At 39.7% G+C, this 15,005-nt stretch overlaps 1 protein-coding gene across 2 annotated transcripts in view; it reads left to right on the forward strand.

The window, feature by feature from the left end:
- The window catches only part of LOC139408251 (muscle, skeletal, receptor tyrosine kinase), a 77,190-nt gene that overhangs the window by 32,289 nt on the left and 29,896 nt on the right, over positions 1-15,005 (forward strand). For both annotated transcript variants that reach the window (XM_071151927.1, XM_071151928.1), the window contains 4 exons: positions 8,135-8,398; positions 8,867-9,048; positions 10,031-10,054; positions 11,779-11,867. In XM_071151927.1, the coding sequence (XP_071008028.1) occupies positions 8,135-8,398; positions 8,867-9,048; positions 10,031-10,054; positions 11,779-11,867 (559 nt within the window). The remainder of the gene's footprint in view (positions 1-8,134; positions 8,399-8,866; positions 9,049-10,030; positions 10,055-11,778; positions 11,868-15,005) is intronic.

The raw sequence follows: 15,005 nt of genomic DNA on the forward strand, positions 1-15,005 counted from the left end.
ATAGGGTACAGGTTGTATAGGGTACAGGTTGTATAGGGTACAGGTTGTATAGGGTACAGGTTGTATAGGATACAGGTTGTATATGGTACAGGTTGTATAGGGTACAGGTTGTATAGGATACAGGTTGTATATGGTACAGGTTGTATAGGATACAGGTTGTATAGGGTACAGGTTGTATAGGATACAGGTTGTATAGGACACAGGTTGTATAGGATACAATACAGGTTGTATAGGATACAGGTTGTATAGGGTATAGGATACAGGTTGTATAGGATACAGGTTGTATAGGGTACAGGTTGTATAGGATACAATGCAAGTTGTATAGGATACAGGTTGTATAGGATACAGGTTGTATAGGATACAGGTTGTATAGGACACCGGTTGTATAGGACACAGGTTGTATAGGATACAATACAAGTTGTATAGGATACAGGTTGTATAGGATACAGGTTGTATAGGATACCGGTTGTATAGGATACAGGTTGTATAGGATACAGGTTGTATAGGGTATAGGATACAGGTTGTATAGGATACAGGTTGTATAGGACACAGGTTGTATAGGACACAGGTTGTATAGGACACAGGTTGTATAGGATACAGGTTGTATAGGACACAGGTTGTATAGGACACAGGTTGTATAGGATACAGGTTGTATATGGTACAGGTTGTATAGGACACAGGTTGTATAGGACACAGGTTGTATAGGATACAGGTTGTATAGGATACAGGTTGTATAGGATACAGGTTGTATAGGACACAGGTTGTATAGGATACAGGTTGTATAGGACACAGGTTGTATAGGATACAGGTTGTATATGGTACAGGTTGTATATGGTACAGGTTGTATATGGTACAGGTTGTATAGGATACAGGTTGTATAGGACACAGGTTGTATAGGACACAGGTTGTATAGGATACAATACAAGTTGTATAGGATACAGGTTGTATAGGATACAGGTTGTATAGGATACCGGTTGTATAGGATACAGGTTGTATAGGGTACAGGTTGTATAGGACACAGGTTGTATAGGACACAGGTTGTATAGGATACAGGTTGTATAGGACACAGGTTGTATATGGTACAGGTTTTATATGGTACAGGTTGTATATGGTACAGGTTTTATATGGTACAGGTTGTATATGGTACAGGTTGTATATGGTACAGGTTTTATATGGTACAGGTTTTATATGGTACAGGTTGTATATGGTACAGGTTTTATATGGTACAGGTTGTATAGGGTACAGGTTGTATAGGGTACAGGTTGTATAGGATACCGGTTGTATAGGATACAGGTTGTATAGGATACAGGTTGTATAGGGTACAGGTTGTATAGGGTACAGGTTGTATAGGATACAGGTTGTATAGGGTACAGGTTGTATAGGGTACAGGTTGTATAGGATACAGGTTGTATATGATACAGGTTGTATAGGATACAGGTTGTATATGGTACAGGTTGTATATGGTACAGGTTGTATAGGACACAGGTTGTATAGGACACAGGTTGTATAGGACACAGGTTGTATAGGATACAGGTTGTATAGGACACAGGTTGTATAGGATACAGGTTGTATAGGACACAGGTTGTATAGGACACAGGTTGTATAGGATACAGGTTGTATAGGGTACAGGTTGTATAGGATACAGGTTGTATATGATACAGGTTGTATAGGACACAGGTTGTATAGGACACAGGTTGTATAGGATACAGGTTGTATATGGTACAGGTTGTATATGGTACAGGTTTTATATGGTACAGGTTGTATAGGGTACAGGTTGTATAGGATACAGGTTGTATAGGATACAGGTTGTATATGGTACAGGTTGTATAGGATACAGGTTGTATAGGATACAGGTTGTATAGGATACAGGTTGTATAGGATACAGGTTGTATAGGATACAGGTTGTATATGGTACAGGTTGTATATGGTACAGGTTGTATAGGATACAGGTTGTATATGGTACAGGTTGTATAGGATACAGGTTGTATAGGATACAGGTTGTATATGGTACAGGTTGTATATGGTACAGGTTGTATAGGATACAGGTTGTATATGGTACAGGTTGTATAGGATACAGGTTGTATAGGGTACAGGTTGTATATGGTACAGGTTTTATATGGTACAGGTTGTATAGGGTACAGGTTGTATAGGATACAGGTTGTATAGGATACAGGTTGTATATGGTACAGGTTGTATAGGATACAGGTTGTATAGGATACAGGTTGTATATGGTACAGGTTGTATATGATACAGGTTGTATATGGTACAGGTTGTATAGGATACAGGTTGTATAGGATACAGGTTGTATATGGTACAGGTTGTATATGGTACAGGTTGTATAGGATACAGGTTGTATAGGATACAGGTTGTATATGGTACAGGTTGTATAGGATACAGGTTGTATATGGTACAGGTTTTATATGGTACAGGTTGTATATGGTACAGGTTTTATATGGTACAGGTTGTATAGGATACAGGTTGTATATGGTACAGGTTGTATATGGTACAGGTTGTATAGGATACAGGTTGTATAGGATACAGGTTGTATATGATACAGGTTGTATAGGATACAGGTTGTATATGGTACAGGTTTTATAGGATACAGGTTGTATAGGACACAGGTTGTATATGGTACAGGTTGTATAGGGTACAGGTTGTATAGGACACAGGTTGTATATGGTACAGGTTGTATAGGATACAGGTTGTATATGGTACAGGTTTTATAGGATACAGGTTGTATATGGTACAGGTTGTATAGGATACAGGTTGTATAGGGTACAGGTTGTATATGGTACAGGTTTTATAGGATACAGGTTGTATATGGTACAGGTTGTATAGGACACAGGTTGTATAGGGTACAGGTTGTATAGGATACAGGTTGTATAGGATACAGGTTGTATAGGGTACAGGTTGTATATGGTACAGGTTGTATAGGATACAGGTTGTATAGGATACAGGTTGTATAGGGTACAGGTTGTATAGGATACAGGTTGTATAGGATACAGGTTGTATAGGGTACAGGTTGTATATGGTACAGGTTGTATAGGATACAGGTTGTATAGGATACAGGTTGTATAGGGTACAGGTTGTATAGGATACAGGTTGTATAGGATACAGGTTGTATAGGATACAGGTTGTATAGGGTACAGGTTGTATAGGATACAGGTTGTATATGGTACAGGTTGTATAGGATACAGGTTGTATAGGGTATAGGATACAGGTTGTATAGGATACAGGTTGTATAGGATACAGGTTGTATAGGATACAGGTTGTATAGGGTACAGGTTGTATAGGATACAGGTTGTATAGGATACAGGTTGTATAGGATACAGGTTGTATAGGGTATAGGATACAGGTTGTATAGGATACAGGTTGTATATGGTACAGGTTGTATAGGGTACAGGTTGTATAGGGTACAGGTTGTATAGGATACAGGTTGTATATGGTACAGGTTGTATAGGATACAGGTTGTATAGGGTACAGGTTGTATAGGATACAGGTTGTATATGGTACAGGTTGTATAGGATACAGGTTGTATAGGGTACAGGTTGTATAGGGTACAGGTTGTATAGGATACAGGTTGTATAGGGTACAGGTTGTATAGGATACAGGTTGTATATGGTACAGGTTGTATAGGATACAGGTTGTATAGGGTACAGGTTGTATAGGGTACAGGTTGTATAGGATACAGGTTGTATAGGGTACAGGTTGTGTAGGATACAGGTTGTATATGGTACAGGTTGTATAGGGTACAGGTTGTATAGGATACAGGTTGTATAGGGTACAGGTTGTATAGGGTACAGGTTGTATAGGATACAGGTTGTATATGGTACAGGTTGTATAGGATACAGGTTGTATAGGATACAGGTTGTATAGGGTATAGGTTGTATAGGATACAGGTTGTATAGGATACAGGTTGTATATGGTATAGGATACAGGTTGTATAGGATACAGGTTGTATAGGATACAGGTTGTATATGGTATAGGATACAGGTTGTATATGGTACAGGTTTTATATGGTACAGGTTGTATATGGTACAGGTTTTATATGGTACAGGTTGTATAGGATACAGGTTGTATATGGTACAGGTTGTATATGGTACAGGTTGTATAGGATACAGGTTGTATAGGATACAGGTTGTATATGATACAGGTTGTATAGGATACAGGTTGTATATGGTACAGGTTTTATAGGATACAGGTTGTATAGGACACAGGTTGTATATGGTACAGGTTGTATAGGGTACAGGTTGTATAGGACACAGGTTGTATATGGTACAGGTTGTATAGGATACAGGTTGTATATGGTACAGGTTTTATAGGATACAGGTTGTATATGGTACAGGTTGTATAGGATACAGGTTGTATAGGGTACAGGTTGTATATGGTACAGGTTTTATAGGATACAGGTTGTATATGGTACAGGTTGTATAGGACACAGGTTGTATAGGGTACAGGTTGTATAGGATACAGGTTGTATAGGATACAGGTTGTATAGGGTACAGGTTGTATATGGTACAGGTTGTATAGGATACAGGTTGTATAGGATACAGGTTGTATAGGGTACAGGTTGTATAGGATACAGGTTGTATAGGATACAGGTTGTATAGGGTACAGGTTGTATATGGTACAGGTTGTATAGGATACAGGTTGTATAGGATACAGGTTGTATAGGGTACAGGTTGTATAGGATACAGGTTGTATAGGATACAGGTTGTATAGGATACAGGTTGTATAGGGTACAGGTTGTATAGGATACAGGTTGTATATGGTACAGGTTGTATAGGATACAGGTTGTATAGGGTATAGGATACAGGTTGTATAGGATACAGGTTGTATAGGATACAGGTTGTATAGGATACAGGTTGTATAGGGTACAGGTTGTATAGGATACAGGTTGTATAGGATACAGGTTGTATAGGATACAGGTTGTATAGGGTATAGGATACAGGTTGTATAGGATACAGGTTGTATATGGTACAGGTTGTATAGGGTACAGGTTGTATAGGGTACAGGTTGTATAGGATACAGGTTGTATATGGTACAGGTTGTATAGGATACAGGTTGTATAGGGTACAGGTTGTATAGGATACAGGTTGTATATGGTACAGGTTGTATAGGATACAGGTTGTATAGGGTACAGGTTGTATAGGGTACAGGTTGTATAGGATACAGGTTGTATAGGGTACAGGTTGTATAGGATACAGGTTGTATATGGTACAGGTTGTATAGGATACAGGTTGTATAGGGTACAGGTTGTATAGGGTACAGGTTGTATAGGATACAGGTTGTATAGGGTACAGGTTGTATAGGATACAGGTTGTATAGGATACAGGTTGTATAGGATACCGGTTGTATAGGATACAGGTTGTATAGGATACAGGTTGTATAGGATACAGGTTGTATAGGATACAGGTTGTATAGGATACAGGTTGTATAGGATACAGGTTGTATAGGATACAGGTTGTATAGGATACAGGTTGTATATGGTACAGGTTTTATATGGTACAGGTTGTATAGGATACAGGTTGTATAGGGTATAGGACACAGGTTGTATAGGATACAGGTTGTATATGGTACAGGTTGTATAGGATACAGGTTGTATAGGGTACAGGTTGTATAGGATACCGGTTGTATAGGACACAGGTTGTATAGGATACAGGTTGTATAGGATACAGGTTGTATAGGGTACAGGTTGTATAGGATACAGGTTGTATAGGATACAGGTTGTATAGGATACAGGTTGTATAGGGTACAGGTTGTATAGGATACAGGTTGTATATGGTACAGGTTGTATAGGATACAGGTTGTATAGGGTATAGGATACAGGTTGTATAGGATACAGGTTGTATAGGATACAGGTTGTATAGGATACAGGTTGTATAGGGTACAGGTTGTATAGGATACAGGTTGTATAGGATACAGGTTGTATAGGATACAGGTTGTATAGGGTATAGGATACAGGTTGTATAGGATACAGGTTGTATATGGTACAGGTTGTATAGGGTACAGGTTGTATAGGGTACAGGTTGTATAGGATACAGGTTGTATATGGTACAGGTTGTATAGGATACAGGTTGTATAGGGTACAGGTTGTATAGGATACAGGTTGTATATGGTACAGGTTGTATAGGATACAGGTTGTATAGGGTACAGGTTGTATAGGGTACAGGTTGTATAGGATACAGGTTGTATAGGGTACAGGTTGTATAGGATACAGGTTGTATATGGTACAGGTTGTATAGGATACAGGTTGTATAGGGTACAGGTTGTATAGGGTACAGGTTGTATAGGATACAGGTTGTATAGGGTACAGGTTGTATAGGATACAGGTTGTATAGGATACAGGTTGTATAGGATACCGGTTGTATAGGATACAGGTTGTATAGGATACAGGTTGTATAGGATACAGGTTGTATAGGATACAGGTTGTATAGGATACAGGTTGTATAGGATACAGGTTGTATAGGATACAGGTTGTATAGGATACAGGTTGTATATGGTACAGGTTTTATATGGTACAGGTTGTATAGGATACAGGTTGTATAGGGTATAGGACACAGGTTGTATAGGATACAGGTTGTATATGGTACAGGTTGTATAGGATACAGGTTGTATAGGGTACAGGTTGTATAGGATACCGGTTGTATAGGACACAGGTTGTATAGGATACAGGTTGTATATGGTACAGGTTGTATAGGATACAGGTTGTATAGGGTACAGGTTGTATAGGATACAGGTTGTATAGGGTACAGGTTGTATAGGATACCGGTTGTATAGGATACAGGTTGTATAGGATACAGGTTGTATAGGATACAGGTTGTATAGGATACAGGTTGTATAGGACACAGGTTGTATAGGATACAGGTTGTATAGGGTACAGGTTGTATAGGATACAGGTTGTATATGATACAGGTTGTATAGGACACAGGTTGTATAGGATACCGGTTGTATAGGATACAGGTTGTATAGGATACAGGTTGTATAGGATACAGGTTGTATAGGATACAGGTTGTATAGGATACAGGTTGTATATGGTACAGGTTGTATAGGATACAGGTTGTATATGGTACAGGTTGTATAGGATACAGGTTGTATAGGGTACAGGTTGTATAGGATACAGGTTGTATAGGGTACAGGTTGTATAGGATACAGGTTGTATAGGGTACAGGTTGTATAGGATACAGGTTGTATATGGTACAGGTTGTATAGGATACAGGTTGTATAGGGTACAGGTTGTATAGGGTACAGGTTGTATAGGGTACAGGTTGTATAGGATACAGGTTGTATAGGATACAGGTTGTATATGGTACAGGTTGTATAGGATACAGGTTGTATAGGGTACAGGTTGTATAGGGTACAGGTTGTATAGGGTACAGGTTGTATAGGATACAGGTTGTATAGGACACAGGTTGTATAGGATACAGGTTGTATAGGGTACAGGTTGTATAGGATACAGGTTGTATATGATACAGGTTGTATAGGACACAGGTTGTATAGGATACCGGTTGTATAGGATACAGGTTGTATAGGATACAGGTTGTATAGGATACAGGTTGTATAGGATACAGGTTGTATAGGATACAGGTTGTATATGGTACAGGTTGTATAGGATACAGGTTGTATATGGTACAGGTTGTATAGGATACAGGTTGTATAGGGTACAGGTTGTATAGGATACAGGTTGTATAGGGTACAGGTTGTATAGGATACAGGTTGTATAGGGTACAGGTTGTATAGGATACAGGTTGTATATGGTACAGGTTGTATAGGATACAGGTTGTATAGGGTACAGGTTGTATAGGGTACAGGTTGTATATGGTACAGGTTGTATATGGTACAGGTTGTATAGGGTACAGGTTGTATAGGGTACAGGTTTTATATGGTGTTCATTGTACTGATACAAATATTTTTCTAATATACATTTCAAATAATATTTTCAAAAACCTGGTTTAAATGCATGAGTGTATTTGAGTGATTGAATTTTAGGATTTCAAATATTTAACCACTTGTCTTTTGAAATGAATAATATCAAAACAATTAGTAACAAATGTCTTTGTTGAAATACCCTAAATAGTATTTGAACCCTGGTCTGATGTGATACAGTATATAATATGTTGTCTCTTTGTTCCAGGCTGTATAAAGGCAGTGGGGGTTATTGTGGTGCATACCGTGGTAATGTGTGTCGGGACATGTTAAGGAGCGATGCCCTGGTCTTCTTTAACTCCTCCCTCAACGACCCCGAGGACACACAGGAGTTCATGGTTCAGAGCGCCTGGGCGGATCTCGACAGACTGGGCATGCTCTGTAGCCCTGCCGCCCACTCCCTGCTCTGTCATCTCTCCTTCCAGGACTGCATCCCTTCTGGCCTGGGACCTGTTCCTAAACCAATCTGCAGGTAATCCTTCTGGCCTGGGACCTGTTCCTAAACCAATCTGCAGGTAATCCTTCTGGCCTGGGACCTGCACCTAAACCAATCTGCAGGTAATCTGCAGGAACCCTACACGAAGTGTACACAAATGTGTGTCATAGACAGCACGCTCATTTAATAACATTGCAGTTGAACTGCATCCCAATGTAACTGCTTCATGATCTAGGAAAGTCATCCTTGTGTATAGCACATAGCCCACATTCTGCACACAGATGGCTGTCGGCTTTGGGATCGTCTGTAACATGTTGTCACGGTTGGATACAGTGTGTTGTCTTCCAATGTTTGATTACAGTGAATATTGGATGACGTTTCTCTAGCACAGTAAAGTAAAGAAATGGTACAGTCATGGGCCTACGTAAAAAACACACATATGTGTTTTGGGTTTGGGATCTTCTGGCCACAGCCAACAGCTGTTTCTCTACTGTGTTACTCCAGGGAGCACTGTCTGGCAGTGAAGGAGCTCTACTGTCGTAAGGAGTGGCCCCTGATGGTAGGGAACTCCCATAAAGGCCAGTACTCCTCTGGCTCCTCTGGCCTCTCTATCCCCATGCCTGACTGTATGGCTCTGCCCTCACATCACACAACACCAGGAGCCTGCACACCCATCCCCTTTGTCGGTAAGATATACTGAAACATGTTGTGTCCCAAATGGAACCCTAATCCATTTAGTGCAATACTTTATCCAGAGCCCTATGGGCCTAACCGTAGCCCTAACTTACTGTACCGTAGCCCTAACTTACTGTACCGTAGCCCTAACTTACTGTACCGTAGCCCCAACTTACTGTACCGTAACCCTAACTTACTGTACCTCTAACCTTAGCCCTAACTTACTGTACTGTAGCCCTAACTTACTGTAACGTAGCCCTAACTTACTGTACCTCTAACCGTAGCCCTAACTTACTGTACCGTAGCCCTAACTTACTGTACCTTAGCCCTAACTTACTGTACTTCTAACCTTAGCACTGACTTACTGTACCTCTAACCGTAGCCCTAACTTACTGTACCTCTAACCTTAGCCCTAACTTACTGTACCTTAGCTCTAAATTACTGTCCCTCTAACCTTAGCCCTAACTTATTGTACCTCTAACATACTGTACCTCTAACCTTAGCTCTAACTTACTGTACCGAAGCCCTAACTTACTGTACCTCTAACATTAGCCCTAACTTACTGTACTGTAGCCCTAACTTACTGTACCATAGCCCTAACTTACTGTACCGTAGCCCTAACCTTAGCTCTGTCCTCAGCTTCCTAATACGAATATACTCTCTAATACTAATCTACTCTCTAATACTAATATTTTCTCTAATATTAATCTACTCTAACACTAGGGGCGGCAGGGTAGCCTAGTGGTTAGAGCATTGGACTAGTAACCGAAAGGTTGCAAGTTCAAACCCCGAGCTGACAAGGTACAAATCTGTTGTTCTGCCCCTGAACAGGCAGTTAACCCACTGTTCCTAGGCCGTCATTGAAAATAAGAATTTGTTCTTAACTGACTTGCCTAGTTAAAAAAAAAATATATATATATATACTCTAATACTTTTCTATACTCTAATACTACTCTAATATTCATGATTTTTCTCAAACACTCTGTCTTTTAGATATAAAGAAAGATCAAGTCACGAGTAAGTTTAGTTTCATGTCTTTTATCTGAGTTCTAAGAATTATACTTTGTAAATAGAATACAGTGGGGCAAAAAAGTATTTAGTCAGACAATTGTGCAAGTTCTCCTACTTAAAAAGATGAGGAGAGGCCTGTAATTTCCATCATAGGTACACTTCAACTATGACAGACAAAATGAGAAAAAAAATCCATAAAATCACATTGTAGGATTTTTAATGAATTTATTTGCAAATTACGGTGGAAAATAAGTATTTGGTCAATAACAAAAGTTTATCTCAATACTTTGTTAGATACCCTTTGTTGGCAATGACATAGGTCAAACGTTTTCTGTAAGGCACAAGGTTTTCACAAACTGTTGCTGTTATTTTGGCCCATTCCTCCATGCAGATCTTCTCTAGAGCAGTGATGTTTTGGGGCTGTTGCTGGGCAACATGGACTTTCAACTCCCTCCAAAGATTTTCTATGGGGTTGAGATCTGGAGACTGGCTAGGCCACTCCAGGACCTTGAAATGCTTCTTACGAAGCCACTCCTTCGTTACCCGGGCGGTGTGTTTAGGATCATTGTCATGCTGAAAGACCCAGCCACGTTTCATCTTCAATGCCCTTGCTGATGGAAGGAGGTTTTCACTCAAAATCTCACAATACATGGCCCCATTCATTCTTTCCTTTACACGGATCAGTCGTCCTGGTCCCTTTGCAGAAAAACAGCCCCAAAGCATGATGTTTCCACCCCCATGCTTCACAGTAGGTATGGTGTTCTTTGGATGTAACTCAGCATTCTTTGTCCTCCAAACACAACGAGTTGAGTTTTTACCTAAAAGTTATATTTTGGTTTCATCTGACCATATGACATTCTCCCAATCTTCTTCTGGATCATCCAAATGCTCTCTAGCAAACTTCAGACGGGCCTGGACATGTACTGGCTTAAGCAGGGGGACACGTCTGGCACTGCATGATTTGAGTCCCTGGCGGCGTAGTGTGTTACTGATGGTAGGCTTTGTTACTTTGGTCCCAGCTCTCTGCAGGTCATTCACCAGGTCCCCTCGTGTGGTTCTGGGATTTTTGCTCACCGTTCTTGTGATCATTTTGACCCCACGGGGTGAGATCTTGCGTGGAGCCCCAGATCGAGGGAGATTATCAGTGGTCTTGTATGTCTTCCATTTCCTAATAATTGCTCCCACAGTTGATTTCTTGAAACCAAGCTGCTTACCTATTGCAGATTCAGTCTTCCCAGCCTGGTGCAGGTCTACAATTTTGTTTCTGGTGTCTTTTGACAGCTCTTTGGTCTTGGCCATAGTGGAGTTTGGAGTGTGACTATTTGAGGTTGTGGACAAGTGTCTTTTATACTGATAACAAGTTCAAACAGGTGCCATTAATACAGGTAACGAGTGGAGGACAGGGGAGCCTCTTAAAAAAGAAGTTACAGGTCTGTGAGAGCCAGAAATCTTGCTTGTTTGTAGGTGACCAAATACTTATTTTCCACCATCATTTGCAAATCAATTCATAAAAAATCCTACAATGTGATTTTCTGGATTTTTTTCTCTGATTTTGTCTGTCATAGTTGAAGTGTACCTATGATGACAATTACAGGCATTGGTGGCTGACTAAATACTTTTTTGCCCCACTGGTATGTAAAAAAAAAAGTGTTAATGTATTTTTTTTTAAACGTTATATACAATACTACATTTCTTACTTGCAGTCTAATAATGATGATTTGTCTGAACAGCAACGTGTTACAATGACAAAGGAAGGTTCTACCAAGGACCAGTCAACATCACCGGCTCTGGTATCCCCTGTCAGAAGTGGAACCAACAGGTAAATCACTTTAATGGTTAATAAATTAAATACAAATTCTTAGGGATAGCCCCCCCTTTTTTCAATTTTCAGCTAAAATGACACCAAAATATAACTGCCTATAGCCCAGGCCCTGAAGCAAGGATATGCATATTCATGGTACCATTTGAAAAGAAACACGTTGAAGTTTGTGGAAATGTGAATTGAATGTAGGAGAATATAACACAATAGTTCTGGTAGAAGAAAATACAAAGTAAAAAACAAAAGTCATTTTTCTATCACTATTTTTGAAATGCAACAGAATGGTCCGTGTTCTAGCCATCACTCTGGTTGTAATTCCGATGGTGTCCACAAGATGGCAGCAATGCATGTGCAAAGTTTCAGACGGATAACTTGAAGTATGAGCGAACTACATGACATTTAGTGTGAAGTCACCCAGGCACATTTGGGCAAATCATTTGCATTCATGTTTAATTTTTCTGCAAGATTATCGCCAAATCTGTATACTTGGACTTTGATTTAGCTTTTACGGTATTAGTAGCCATATTATAAGTTCAACATTTGCAAAACAACCAGTTTTTAAAACTTCATAACTCTGAATATTCTTATAATTATTGTCCAAAAGGAAAAGGCATGCTGTCGCACAAGGTTAGCAGCTACAGTACCGGATATTCCCGTAAAGCCCAGCTCATTGGCTATCTAGCTAGCTTTGTTTGACCCCAATTGGTGCTTATTTGACAAAGATACAGTCGATCAAATGAAGACCGGCTGCATCATCAGCGTGCCATGAAGGCGTCGCTCTCTGATCAAATTTGGTGTCCTATAGGATATAACCCCCCCCCTCACCTAATGATATAGGGAAGTCTGGTTACGTTCTAGGATCTCTGAGGAATACATACGGACGTCATTTGACCGGTTGAAACAACGTTTAGGGTTAGAGTTTCACAGATTCCTTTCTTTGCAAATTCAACGAGTGATGATACATCAGAGCAAGATTTCAGAATGTAAGTACACATTTCACCTTCAGAGGTGAATTTATCAATATGAATTATCGCGGTGAAAAAAAAGTGTTTTGATGCTCTCCTCAAACAATAGCATGGCATTTTTTCACAGTAATAGCTACTGTAAATTGGAAAGTGCAGTTAAATTAACAATAATTTAAGCTTTCAGTCGATATAAGACACTTATATGTACCGACATTTGTTGTTTCTCTAAAATCTGCAATCGTGATACAAGGAGCTGCATGATTTACAACTGTCCCGTTGACGGGACACCTATCCCTAAGTGTCCCGAGTTAACTGGTTGCCCTTTTCTTGTGGCAACGGGTCACAAATCTTGCTGCCGTAATGGCACACTGTGGTATTCTACCCAATATATATATGGGAGTTTATTGAAATTGAGGTTGTTTTCAATTTTTTATGGGTCTGTATAATCTGAGGGAAATATTTGATTCTAATATGCTCAGACATTTGGCAGGAGGTTAGGAAATTCAGCTCAGTTTGAAGATACATTTGTGGGCATTGTGTCTACTCTTGAGAGCCAGGTCGGCCTACTGCGGCCTTTCTCAATAGCAAGGCTATGCTCACTGAATCTGTACATAGTCAAAGCTGTCCTTACGTGTGGGCCAGTCACAGTGTACTCTCTGTTTAGGGCAAAATAGCATTCTAGTTTGCTCAGTTTTTTTGTTAATTCTTTCCAATGTGTCAAATAATTATATTTTTGTTTTCTCATGATTTGGTTGGGTCTAATTTTCTTGATGTCCTTGGGATCTGTGGGGCCTGTTTGTGTTTGTGAACAGAGCCTCAGGAACAGCTTGCTTAGGGGACTCTTCTCTAGGTTAATCTCTCTGTTGGTGATGGCTTTGTTATGGAAGGTTTGGAATCGATTCCTTTTAGGTCGTTTTAGAATTTAATGGCTCTTTTCTGGATTTTGATAATTAGCGGGTATCGGCCAAATCCTGCTTTGCATGCATTATTTTCTTTAACCTTTATTTATCTAGGCAAGTCTTTTAACCTCTAGTGACACCCCATCCCGTGAACGGGACCGTTGTCATCATCTGACACTAATTTGCATAACGCAACGGACATAAATATCCCTAGAAAATATTCCTATTCATGAAATCACAAATTAAATATATTGAGACAAAGCTTAGCCTTTTGTTAATCACCCTGTCATCTCAGATTTTCAAAATATGCTTTACAGCCAAAGCTAGACAAGCATTTGTGTAAGTTTATCGATAGCCTAGCATAGCATTTTGTCCAGCTAGTAGCAGGTAACTTGGTCACGGAAATCAGAAAAGCAATCAAATTAAATAATTTACCTTTGATGAGCTTCAGATGTTTTCACTCAGGAGACTCCCAGTTAGATAGCAAATGTTCATTTTTTCAAAAAATATTATTTTTGTAGGCGAAATAGCTCCTGTTTGTTCTTCACCTTTGGCTGAGAAATCGCCCGGAAATTGCAGTCAAGAAAACAGCTAAAAATATTCAAATTTAGCTCCATAATATCGACAGAAACATGGCAAACGTTGTTTATAATCAATCCTCAGGGTGTTTTTTAAATATCTATTTGATAATATATCCATCGGGACAATTCGTTTTTCAGTAGGACCGATTGGAGTAATGGCTACCTCTGTATTTTACGTGAGAATCTCTCTGGCAGCATCAGGTGATCACTTGCGCAATGTAGCCGCTTATGGGTATTCTTCAATATAAATGCGTAAAACTATGTCACAATGCTGTAGCCCCCTCGGGAATATGGAGAAAGAGTAATCTGGTTGATAGCCCATTCACTGCTCAATAGGGACTAATTGGATATATATATATATCTATATATATATATATCTAGGCAAGACAAAACACACATGACGACAAGAAAGACAACACTACATAAAAAGAGACCTAGGACAAAAACATAGCATGGCAGCAACACATGACAACACAACATGGTAGCAGCACAACATGGCAGCAGCACAACATGGTAGCAGCACAACATGGTAGCAGCACAAAACATGGTAGCAGCACAACATGGTAGCAGCACAAAACATGGTACAAACATTATTGGGCACAGACAACAGCACAAAGGGCAAGAAGGTAGAGACAATAAAGCAGCCACAACTGCCAGGAAGATGATTGAGCCCAGACCTCACAACCATAAAAG

This window comes from Oncorhynchus clarkii, chromosome 5 (assembly GCF_045791955.1).
Source record: "Oncorhynchus clarkii lewisi isolate Uvic-CL-2024 chromosome 5, UVic_Ocla_1.0, whole genome shotgun sequence".
NCBI lineage: Eukaryota > Metazoa > Chordata > Actinopteri > Salmoniformes > Salmonidae > Oncorhynchus > Oncorhynchus clarkii.